Source organism: Nicotiana tabacum, chromosome 8, assembly GCF_000715075.1.
Source record: "Nicotiana tabacum cultivar K326 chromosome 8, ASM71507v2, whole genome shotgun sequence".
NCBI lineage: Eukaryota > Viridiplantae > Streptophyta > Magnoliopsida > Solanales > Solanaceae > Nicotiana > Nicotiana tabacum.
The window spans coordinates 138,984,926-138,997,166 of NC_134087.1; the positions used below are offsets into that span (position 1 = coordinate 138,984,926).

Below are 12,241 nucleotides of genomic sequence, written 5' to 3' on the forward strand. Positions count from 1 at the left end.
TTATTTAAACTATTGCATTTTTCTTTTACGAGTCAAATTTATAAATATTTGGTCAGAATTTTACTATTCTTAGCTAAAAATTTATTTAGCCAATATATGGAGTTCCAACAACGTACTTTTATTTTTATATTTTTTAGGTGCAATGATAATGTTCTAACTGTATATTCCTTCTTTTTCTGATCAAATATGTAAAAGTAACTTAATTAAAATATCATTATCTTTAGCTAAATAAAATATTATTGTCAAAATAACGTTGTTTCAAGTTTTTTTTTATCTTAATTTTGGCACCAAAAAAATGATTGAAATAGTTGGTGCACTTAAAAAGATAAAAATATATATTTATTGTAAAAAAATACCACATGGACAAAAAAATTATGTGGCGGCGTGTGTGTCACACTCCCATGGATTGTGAGCGTCCAGGGGGTCAAAGCTATGAAATTGTCAAGTTTAGGGGATATTAAAGACCACATGAAGTTTAACGAGAAATTAAACAAAAATTGCCAAGTCAAGGGAACCCGAATTATTCTTGCTAATATAATTGGATCAATTACCCTTTTTTTTCAACTAAAAACTTCAACTTCAAATATTCTTTTTATTTAGTACTCCTACTATTATTATTTTTCCAAGCTTCGAAAAATCATATCCAAGCTTCCACCTAATTTAAACATCACATCCGTGCCAAAAGAGGCGACCTTAGGCGCCACAGTGGCAGGGAACCAACTCTACAATCTCAGATCCAGCGTCCGCTATCTCTCTTTTTCTACTTTCTAGGCAAGTAGGTACAGTACAAAAGAAAAATAGACAATCCACTCTAACCCCACCTTAGGAGGCTCTTAGGTCGCCTCACTCATCTTCAAAAAGCAAAAGCAGTTAAAAGAGGACAAAACATTTTCAGTTTTGTGTGTTTGTGTTATGGTGGAAAAGGGCATAATCGACATTCCTTATTCCTTTATCTCTGCTCCATGCTTTTCCTCTTTTGCTCCTAATGCTTTTGTTGAATCAATTGTATCACTAACCTCCGTCGTGTTTTTAACGGTAACGGCAGCAGCAGCAGCAGCGGTGGTTTCTGATTGAACCACCGGACTTCAAATGCCGGAGTAGTTTTTGCTTTCTCGGCCTTGGCCGGACTCGCATTGGCCGCCGCCCTTATCTATTCTACTTTGTAAAAAAAAACGGCTGAAATTTCAAAGATATTTTTACCGTAAAGGACATTACATTTATCATAGTTTTTGAAAACCCTAGAAATCTGTTTATAGAGTAAAATTCGTTTGTAAATGAAAGCTCTCAAACGAAGTCAGACTTCGTCCTCTTCAAATTCTCCTTCACCGTCTTCATCTTCACCATCGTCGTCGTCTTCAGCGTCATCGTCGTGGATTCATTTGCGATCAGTTCTATTTGTTGTTGCTTCCTCCTCACCAGCTTACTGTTCTGCCTCTGATCGGTGAGCCTCCCTTCTTTTTCACCTTTTTCACTACATCTCAGTTATTCTTCGATCTGCTTCTCAGTTTTCCTATAACTGTAGTTTTCCGATTCATCTAGCATTTTAGTTATGTTTAGTGTTATTCTATCAGATCTAGATATTTGCTCAGTTCCGGTGTCCTCCAATTTATATATGTCTAATAGTGTTAGTAGATAGATTATCTTTGTATTTGTGATTGTTTTACTGCTTTTGTTGTTTTCAGCTTGGATATCTTCCTAGCGCTTTGATTTGAACTGGTCATGATAATACGTCTTGATTTATATTAGTCAAAGGTTGAAACTTTACATCTGATCTCTATTTCAATTGTTTTACCTTGTGATAATGTGATGACATTTTTTATTTGATTTTTTGCTGGCTGTAGTCTATATTTTTCAGCTTATTTATTCGATAAAGAATCTGAAGGCATAAGAATCTGAAGACAAGAGGGGTTGCTCTGATGGTAAGCAACCTCCACTTCCAACCAAGAGGTTGTGAGTTCGAGTCTCCCCAAGAGCAAGGTGGGAAGTTCTTGGAGGGAAGGATGCCGGGGGTCTATTTGGAAACAACCTCTCTACCTCAGGGTAGGGGTAGAGAGGTTGTTGTTGTTGTTTGCTGCTCTCTCATTTTTCCTTCCCTCCTCTTTGGGTGATGCAATTAGGATTGACTGTACATCCTTTAAGTTCAGAAAACCATACTGCTATTTGCTTCTGAGGATCAATTCAGCGGCAAAAGCATACAATCCAAAAGATTCACTGTATTCATATTTCTTAAATGGTGATTTTTATTTCTTTCTTTTGTTTTTTTGTTTGTGTGTGTTAGGCGGAGACTACTATTTATTTTTGTTTCCACCGGATGAAAAGGGCTCTTTCAGAATTGGGGTGTGATGTTCTTCCTTATGAAGCTCTTTTTGTTTCTTTGATTTGTTATTTAAGGGATCTTTCTGATTGTGTTTGTTCGCCTGAAATCTGAGGTATCAATTGGTAAATGCTTAGCAGATTCTGATGCTCTAGGTTAAAGGCAGAAAAGTTCTCATCCATACTGGCATAAATCCCAAGTCCCTAGGTGTAGACGGTTGAATAAGACTCATTTAAGGGAGGAAACTAGTATGAGTTCTACCAGTTATGGCCTTTTGCAATGTGTTGTTTGAACTGCATGACTGGGCTTCTCACATTGCTGTTTCAGACAGAAGATTGCTTTTCCCTTCCAGTTCTGTTTCTTGCAAAATTTTATTTGTAGGTAACTAGCGATGCTTGCTTTAGGATGTTTCGATTTAAAAGATGCATGAATAGACTTACATATCAATATATTGCAAATCACAGCAGTCAAAGATAATACCTATGCAGAAGTATATCTATAGGTTAAGCTGTCCTGTGTAGAAGCTCAGTAATGTAATCAAATGCATTCTTGTTGAACCCTTTGTTTTCTGCCGCCCCTCTACTTTCAAGTTGTTCAGCCTCAGCTTGTGGATAAAATTGTCGAAACAGGTTGCATCTGTATCCTTGTGATATCCTCAAGTTGATCTTTTTCTTAGTTGCTCGGCTATGTGGATAAAAGCCGAATTGGGTTAATCTGCTAATCACCAGTGTACTACGACTCGACCTTTTGTTAGATAAATTTCAACTCTGCATGATTTAGTTTCAACTCGACCAGTGTGCTTCTTAGTGCATGATTCAAATCTTTGTAGTTATCTTATTTTTTTCCATGACAATTTTGTTGGCTGGGTTTCTCTTACTTCAAATAAATGCACTAAGAAGATGAAAAAGAGTTTGTTTAAGCTAATCATCTCCAAGACATAAAAATTGTGGAGTTTTGGTAATTTTAATTCCTTCTCTTTGATCTATGCTAGCAATTTTTCCCTGTCACCTTTATGCGTTTCCTTTTTATAATTGGATAGTTGAAGTTGTGAAATTGTTAATGATGCTGAATATATTTGATCTCCCAATGTTGCTACCTTGACATGTAGTTGTAGTTTTCCAAAATATTTAATCATGAAGGTGTGTCATTTCAGAGGTCATCTCAAATCACCATGGTCCCGTAGAAAAAGAAAACATGTTCTTTCACCCCTACAGTGGAGAAGCTGTTTTACACCTGATGGAAAGCTTCGTAATGGAGGAGTTAAATTTCTAAAGAAAGTCCGAAGTGGAGTGAGTTCCTGCACCTTGAAATTTGAGAATCACATTTTCCATATATCCATGTACTCCTATTTTACATATTTAAAGGGTAATAAAACTATTAATGTTTGTTTGAAAATGTGAAAGGGAAGGGAAGCAAAATGAAGGGACTGAATAGAGGGAGTCTATAAGAAAAATGATTTTCTTCCCTTGATTTGGTTAAATGTGAAAATAACACCGTTTTCTTTTGTTTGAAGTCCAAAAGAAGGGAAATGGTGAAACTGTAGATTGCTTTACTTTTCAAAATTTCTGTAAATTTCTTCCTTCTAAAAGGGAAAGAGAATCTTGTGGGGCACCTCTGTCCAAATCTTTTTCCTCTATTGTCAAACCTAACAACACAAAATTTTACCATATTCCTTTCTTTCTCTTCCTTGTTTTCCATGCAAAGGGTGGGTTTGTTTACTTAACTTGTCTCTCTTATGCAGGGAGTTGATCCAAGTATCAGGGCGGAGGTTTGGCCATTCCTCCTTGGGGTGTAAGTTTTTTTCCCCTCATACTGGTTTCTAGTATTAAGATTGGCATGGAATTTGGTGTCCATTTTAGTTGCTTTATTTTCTTGGAGATGGCGGAGTTCCGTTTTCCAGATAGATGACATTAAAGTTCCTATGAGTTCTGTGAATTAATTCGTTTGCATAGTAAGTGAGATTAATACTGCAGTTATTCTACTTGATCTTTTTAATTAATCCTCTTGTGGACCTGTTTTTACATATTGTAGGCTCCCTGTTTTCTATTGGTCTATTCTGTTTGGGTTGTTTGCTATGGAAGATTATATGATTGAAATTAATCTCTGCTCACTAAGTGTGAATAAAGCTTTTTTCATAGGTGATTTGGTGGGTTCTGAATTGCTTTTGTCCCTTTCGATCATTGCTGAGAAAGGACAGGCTCTATATAGCTTCTCTTTTTATTTTAATAACTTGATGAAGTGATGGGAAGTTAATATTTTTGGAGGGCTCGTAGAGCAATTCCGCTCGTCTTTGCATTTCTATACTTCATAACTCAAGTTTTATACTGGTGAAGTCTTGGGTGAGCACTGATAATTATTCTTTATTTGTCTTTGCAGCTATCACTTGGACAGTTCCAAAAAAGAAAGAGATACTTTAAGGAAAAAGAACAGGTACTGTTGCCAAATTCATTTGCTCTACCTGGACCAAAGTGTACAGGAAAATCCTTTTAATCTCTGTCTTTTCAGTTGACTCATAATCACCTTTCTATTATATATAGTTCAAATTTATATTTTGACTCCATAGGCCATACTCCTTATTGGTGCATACTATGTGAATGCAGAAAGGAATACCAGAGACTTCGGAGGAAGTGCTGCCAACTGCTGAGACGCAATGGTGAAACCTTTAAAATAAAAGACACTGGTGGAATTGGAAGCTATGGACATAGTGGAAATCTCATTGAAGGAATGGATTTCCCCGACTATGAAGATGTTGTTAGTGCCCTGGAATCCCTCTCTAGTGGGGAGAGGAGCCCATATGTTGAAGATTCTGACAATCAGGGCAGTATAATATTGGAAGAATTGTCCAGTTCCAAACGAGTCATGGAGCCAAATGATGTCTCTGATTCTGAGTCATCGGATTCTGATTCCTCTGCAGACCATGATGTCAGTTATACTTTCCCCTTGTTAGGAAGCATGAACAAGAATACATCTGAGGTGCCTTCTAAGGGCACTTCTCCTTCGAAGACAGAAGTCCAGCCAGAGCCCTGCAATGCAGAAGATTATGAGACATGGCAACGAATAATTCGGGTTGACGCAGTTCGTGCTAATGAAGAATGGATAGCATATTCCCCTCAGGGGGGAGGAGTATCAGATGCCCGGGCACGCTGGTCTGCGCAAGCCGTTGGATTGAAGGACTATGATCACCTAGAGCCCCCAAGGATCTTCCATGCTGCTCGGTTAGTTGCCATTCTTGAGGCATATGCGCTTTATGACCCTGAAATTGGCTATTGCCAGGGAATGAGTGATTTGCTTTCACCCATTATTGCTGTGATGACAGAGGACCATGAAGCTTTTTGGTGCTTCGTCGGTTTCATGAGGAAGGCTCGGCATAACTTCAGGCTTGATGAGGTTGGAATTAGGAGGCAACTAAATATTATTTCTAAAATTATCAAACATAAGGATTCACATCTCTATAGACACTTAGAGAAGCTCCAAGCAGAGGATTGCTTTTTTGTGTACAGGATGGTGGTAGTGCTCTTCAGGAGGGAATTAACTTTTGAGCAAACACTCTGCCTATGGGAGGTAATGTGGGCAGACCAGGCTGCTATTAGGGCAGGGATTGGGAAGTCTGCATGGAGTAGGATTAGGCTGCGAGCCCCACCAACAGATGATCTTTTGCTTTATGCAATTGCAGCATCTGTATTACAGAGGAGGAAACAAATCATTGAGAAGTATAGTAGCATGGATGAAATTTTAAGGGAGTGCAATAACATGGCTGGTCATCTTGATGTATGGAAGCTACTAGATGATGCCCATGATTTGGTGGTCACTCTCCATGACAAGATATAGACACCTTTGTTATAGTGCCTTTGTTATGATGCCCATTATTTGGTGGTCACTCTCCATGACAAGATATAGACACCTTTGTTATAGTGCCTTCCAAGATTTTATACCACTAATTTATTCTCTTTGCAATCGTCACATTTTTGTGGCGAGAAAGGACTGTATCTGACAAGTCACAACACTGCTGTTGCTACTTTTTTGGGTCAGAGATCGTACGTTCTGAAGTTGGGAAAAATCTATAATCAACTCTTCCGTGTACTAGCACTGCTATTTGCTCGGTTTCAGTGTAGCCATTATTAGAAAGCCTATGTTCCAGACTGGCTACCATGCGCAATATATATCTTTTAAGTTCCCATGTTTGACGCTTATAGTTATAGGGTCTTTCTAATAGGAAAACCAAAGTGGAGATGTGCCCATTCCCCAACTTCCTTGGGGTCAAGGAGTGCGGGGTGTGGGGTGGGAGTGGATGTGAATTGGTTGGTTTTGACTTTTGAGACGCACAGAATTGTGGTTTTTAATGTGTTAAAGAACCGCTATATCTTGCAAGGCAGAAACATTGAAAGCCTTGTAGAGTTTGACATTGTTATCCCTTTTGCGGGCAACTCGGGCATACCTCAAATCCAGTGGCAGAACATCTTCTAGAGCTGTTAGGCGCCTACATGAAAAGACCACCAGGGCCAAGCTTCCAAATGTGCAAACTGCATGAGCAATTAATCTCACAATATTAGTAACCCTTCACAGTTTCCAGCCAGAGTAGCTTCAGATTACGTTTGAATTCTAACTGCAACACTTTGCATCTACACCAGTCTTGGTGGGTAGGATTACCTTGGTTACATTTAACTGTAGGCTGGGTAGACTGTTTAGTGAATTGGCTGAGTTGCACCACAATTAGTTTACACTTGATATTCTAAAAAAATCAGGCATAAATGATGTGTGAGAAAATGAACTCGTCGCTTGCCAGTCGTATTGCAAATAATGTCGGGTTAAAACATATTGTTGGTCTTATCTACGTTTTCTCCAGATTACACATTAATATTGTCATACTGAATTGAAATAGAATATTTAGAGAAATTAAAAGCTGCAGTTCGGGGCTCTAATTCTCAAGATGCAAAAAGAGCAAATATACTGCCAAAGTAGCCCCAATAACGCCCTTAACGGTTAAAAGAGCCATTTTACGTCCATTCTAATAAAGTTGTCTGGGCGCTAAGGGCATGGGCAGAGATCATTTTCTAATTTCAAACTTAGCTTTCGAATCAATAGGCTGTCTACAGCTAACTTCTAGTAGAGACTGTTATCGTGCAGAAATTACTCATAATGAAGAAGGGCGCATCTCAAATATCATCATAAACATAAGCCAGGTAAAGTTCATTGTTTACATACAGGATGCACTACAAATGGACACTGTTGCAACTCATACAAAGTACAATAAATCAAGTTCAGATATTGCAGCTCCATAATGAACTATATAAACCAGGTGTTTCATTTGACAACTACATAAGTGCTCTGACAATCCAAATTAGAATGCAAAGGATTTACTTCTCCTTGGTATAGTGTCGCACAACAAAGGCTAAACCCAAAATCAAGAGGGGCACAAGAAACTGCAAGATTTTGATAACGAATTCCGGAGTCTTGTCTGGATTATATGGGGTTTGTTGTGGTGGGACATAAGCATGTTTCAAGGGAACTGTTGATGCATCGATTTCTCCAATGTAATATTTATCCATCATCTTTCTAGCATCATCACTATGGCCGACATCTTCAAAGTCATTTGTTGCATCTTTCCCTGTCAGACAATCAAAATTTCAGAAATCAACGCCATAGAGAAAGCCTTTATCTACAGTTAGAACCAAGATAAACTGTGTGAAATACTCGAGCATTACCTGTTGCTGAAAGCAAAACTTCATCACCACCTGGATGATCTTCCATGAATGGAGTCACATCATACACCTAGAGAAAACACCACGACAAAAATCAATATTTGTATTAAGGAAGGAGAAAATAAGAACTTAAAGCAGAGATAGAGAGACAGAGTAAGTAGCTTAAAGCAGAATGTCCATTGTCGCATCCTTTAGGTGCTCCTCAGAGTTATGCTTGTAATAGCTCTGAGTAGGAAACTGCTTTCTAACATTCCATAGCTGACTGGCTAGTAATAAAGTTGAATAAGTAACTAGTGTATTAGATGTAGGTCTTTCTTTTGCTAATCAGAGCATGTGAAGTTTATTTTATTAAGCTCAACATCTGTTCCTCAAATGAGATTAAAGGATCCTTGCTCGACGAGGTTACTCTATATTTCGTTAAAATTTAGGAGCCAAAACTGCTAATTGGAATTCAAGAACGGGCAGGGGAAGTCAGGTTAAGACATTTTGCTTCGTTAGCATAATGTAAGTCTGATGTACCTTTGCATAAAGCATACTCCTACAAGGCTTGCACCTGTGTCAGGAGTTGAGAGTCACTGAGATACATGACTGAACATGCTTCATGTGGCTAGAGATTTTCTTCTTTGGAAGTTTGGAACATGTCAACTCCTTGTCTTATAGCATTCAAAGCTATTTGGTGGAGAGTGGAATCAAGAAGAACATAACCAAAAGAACAGCTGAAGGGATGGAATGGCTCATTCACACCACAAGGCTAAAATGAGACGTAAAATGTCTCTAAGCTTCAGATGTATATCCAGTTATCTACTTATAACGATGTGAAAGTATGTATAGGTTTTATGCTATAAATTCATCAATGTAACGAGCCTGCCATCACAATATGTGATACTAGCCACCGATTTTTCTTTTTGTTTTCATTTTTTGTTTTGTTGGGGGGTTGGGGGGGGGGGGGAGGGGGGATGATAGTAGCCGCTTATTATCATAGCAACAGTCATTGCCAAAATCTATCAGCACGCTGACTTTAGAACCAGAGAAAAAAGAAAAAGAACACTGGATTTATCCACCTCCGCATAAATTTCACCACCTACCTATTTCTTCCACCAGTACAGGTACCGAATAACTCTGCCCACAGGGAAGAAATTGTTAATTTAAAATTCAGTTATTTAGCTCTACTATCAACCTCTGATGTTCTAAATTGCTAATTTTTCTGGGACAAGTCACTTACCTAGACACCTGCCTTTTCTTCCCAGCCCCGAGGGAAACCTTCCAATTTATATTACTATGATAAACCTTAAGCATTTGATACTGTTACCTTTCTCAAAAGAAAAAAGATAGATCTTAAGCATTTGAAGAAAAAAGTTATTACTTTGTCTAATATTATCAACCTCTTTGTCTATGTCTTAGTTTCAGAATTCAACTCTTCAACTAACACTATTAGCCCCAAATGAGTGCACAATGATACGAAGCACTGTATTTAATGGACAAAACGAAAATAAAACAAAACCCATCAAGAATAATACTACTAAGAAAAGTATTCACTGATTATTTGTTTGACAGGATATAAAAAGAACAGGACGGACTAATAAAGATCTAACCTTTCCGCTGATGATAAGCCAACAATCTTTGGTCTTGTTGTGTTTGGAAACCTCCTCAAATACATGTACTTTCTGATCTGAGTCCATCTCTTCCCTGCTACTCTACACCTAAATTCACCTCAATTACGTTAAACAAAGTTGATAGATTTTGCACAAAAAGTGGAATCTCTATAAACTTTGCATATACTCACGAAAGAGGACTTTATTGTCTCAGATTTTCCAAATCTAAACAATTATTCACCAAACACCTTTGATTTGACTTGACTATAAATGTGCATATATAGATGGAAATTACGATGTCGTTCCACGCCCATTGCTATGGACTCGTGTGTGCCAACCGGTAACCGGTGGTAGTTAAAAGTTGGAGCGTACAGTACTAATACTTTGAATTATGACAGCTTTGACACCGCTTTTTCTGGTTTTCTTCAACTTTCTCCAAATTTGGTGAAAAGTCTCGTGCTTAGAAAATATTTACATAAAAGACTTCTAAAAAGTCTCGTGCTTAGAAAATATTTACATAAATATCCTTCATTGATTTTATAAAATATTTTTTAATAATCTAAGGTTTACGCCCGCTGGAATGAATAGATTCTGTGGCTCTACAAACCACCCACTTTCCATTGAAAATGATGGCATTGCCATTAGAATATATCATTTCATTTGCCCATTGAAGCTTGTTTTTCTATTCTTCTTTTTCCTCCTACTTTCAGCAGGTTAGATAATATTCAAATACATATTATCCACGTCTAGTCCCTTAAACACTCTTCTTAATTATATAATAATGCTCAAGAGGGAGATTGACGTGTACTGGAATATCAATCCATATTGCCAGGAAGGGAAAAAAAAAACTTATAAAATACTGAAATTATTTAGCTAAGGCCCTTTGGACAATGATATGAATCTCTATATATATATAAGAAGCAAAGATATCATATTAACCCAAGTGGCAGCATAATAAAAAGCGACTTGACAATTTAGGATAAAGTTTATTAGGTTGGGTAATAATTAGTTTTTTTTTTAATTTAAATTTAAAAAAATTAAATTATGCATTATGTGTTGTTAATAATTAATTACTCTTTTTGATCGAATTTAAACATAACTATTTTTTTTAACGAAAATAATGATTTTTATATATTGAAAATTATTTATTCTGAAATTTATTCTATTTTAAATTGGAAATTTGCCAAACATAATATAACTTCATATATTATATTAAAAGAATGATAGTCAAGCATGAGGTCAAGCCAAATGTCATATAGAGAAAATACTACTTCGCACTTTAAAGGCAAAGTTTAACTAGATTATATGATAAAATCTAATCTATATCGATTTTATAGATTTGTATAGACAACTTGTAATTTTAAGAGTGTATCTGAACTCTAAAGCTAAAATACACAATCTTTAATATTCGTATCAGATTATAACATATTGACATTTTGTATATATTTGAATTGATATATAAATATATTTGATTTGAGATAAAGCTTATACATTTGAATCGAGAGACAAAAATATTTGAATTAATTTAAAAAATAAAAGATATTCTTCTCTATTCCTCTATTTATATTGGTCTCGCAAATCATTATCAATTCACACAAAATAAAAGATATATAATAATGAAACAATTACAAGTAACATAGTAAAAAATATATAAAATTAAAACTTCATATTAAAAGTAAAATAGAAGAAAATCTAGTTGCTTAATCCATATAATGTCGGAAAAAATATTTAAATTATTGATATATTTTGTACAAAACAATAAAAGAACATATATTTTGGGCAAAGTAAAAAATCAAAATTAGTACTAACTATGAAATTATTTGGGTTATAGAATATAGATAAAATACTAAATTTAAGAAATAAAAGAAAACAAGTAAATAGTACTCAATATATATTTGATAATTTATAATTGAAGAATTAAGCAAGTTTGGAAGTGAAGCCAAGTGGTAGTTAAGCTTGATATGAAGATAATTGTAATGACCCGACTGGTCGTTTTGAGTATTTGTACTTCGCTCGGTATTTGAGGGCTCGAGTATCTCCGCATGATGTATTATGACTTGCGTAAATCGTCGGTATTGGTATTCGAGTTATTTGGAATCGATTTGGAAGAGTGAACTTCGAGAGTTGAGTACTAAGTTGGAAGAGTTGACCAAGTTTGACTTTTTAGCATTTGACCTCGAAATGGAGTTTCGTCAGTTCCATTAGCTTCGTTGGGTGATTTTGGACTTAGGAGCGCATCCGGATTGAGATTTGGAGGTCCGTAGTTGAATTTGGCTCGAAATGGCGAAAGTTGAATTTTTGGGAAGTTTGACCTGGAGTGGACCTTTTGATATCGGGACCAGATTTTAATTTCGGAAGTTGGAATAGGTCCGTAATGTCAAATGTGACTTGCGTGCAAAATTTAAAGTCAATCGGAGGTGATTTGGTAGGTTTCGGCATCGGTTGTGGAAGTTGAAGTTTCAAAGTTTATTGATTTCGACTTGAGGTGTGATTCATCGTTTCAAGGTTGTCATGCGTGATTTGAAGCATCGAGTAGGTTCGTCTTGTCATATGGAACTTGTCTGCAAAATTTGGCGCCATTCGGAGTTGATTTGATATGGTTCGGATGCTCGGTTGTAATTCTAGAAGTTCTTGAA

The 12,241-nt window shown here is 36.4% G+C and overlaps 2 protein-coding genes across 2 annotated transcripts; one reads left to right on the forward strand and one right to left on the reverse strand.

Annotated features, from left to right (window-relative positions):
- Window positions 1–684: 684 nt before the first annotated feature.
- Window positions 685–6,489, forward strand: LOC107785334 (rab GTPase-activating protein 22). Its single transcript, XM_016606612.2, has 5 exons — window positions 685–1,441; window positions 3,468–3,603; window positions 4,056–4,105; window positions 4,691–4,744; window positions 4,915–6,489. Exons 1-5 carry the CDS (start codon window positions 1,275–1,277, stop codon window positions 6,140–6,142), a joined length of 1,635 nt encoding a protein of 544 aa, XP_016462098.1. The 5' UTR covers window positions 685–1,274; the 3' UTR covers window positions 6,143–6,489.
- A 943-nt stretch (window positions 6,490–7,432) lies between these two features.
- LOC107823113 (cytochrome b5) lies at window positions 7,433–9,934 on the reverse strand. Its single transcript, XM_075219694.1, has 4 exons — window positions 9,797–9,934; window positions 9,606–9,713; window positions 8,017–8,083; window positions 7,433–7,919 (listed from the first exon to the last, which is right to left on the reverse strand). The coding sequence occupies exons 2-4, from the start codon at window positions 9,690–9,692 to the stop codon at window positions 7,669–7,671; spliced, it is 405 nt and encodes a 134-aa protein (XP_075075795.1). The 5' UTR covers window positions 9,693–9,713; window positions 9,797–9,934; the 3' UTR covers window positions 7,433–7,668.
- Between the last annotated feature and the right edge of the window lie 2,307 nt (window positions 9,935–12,241).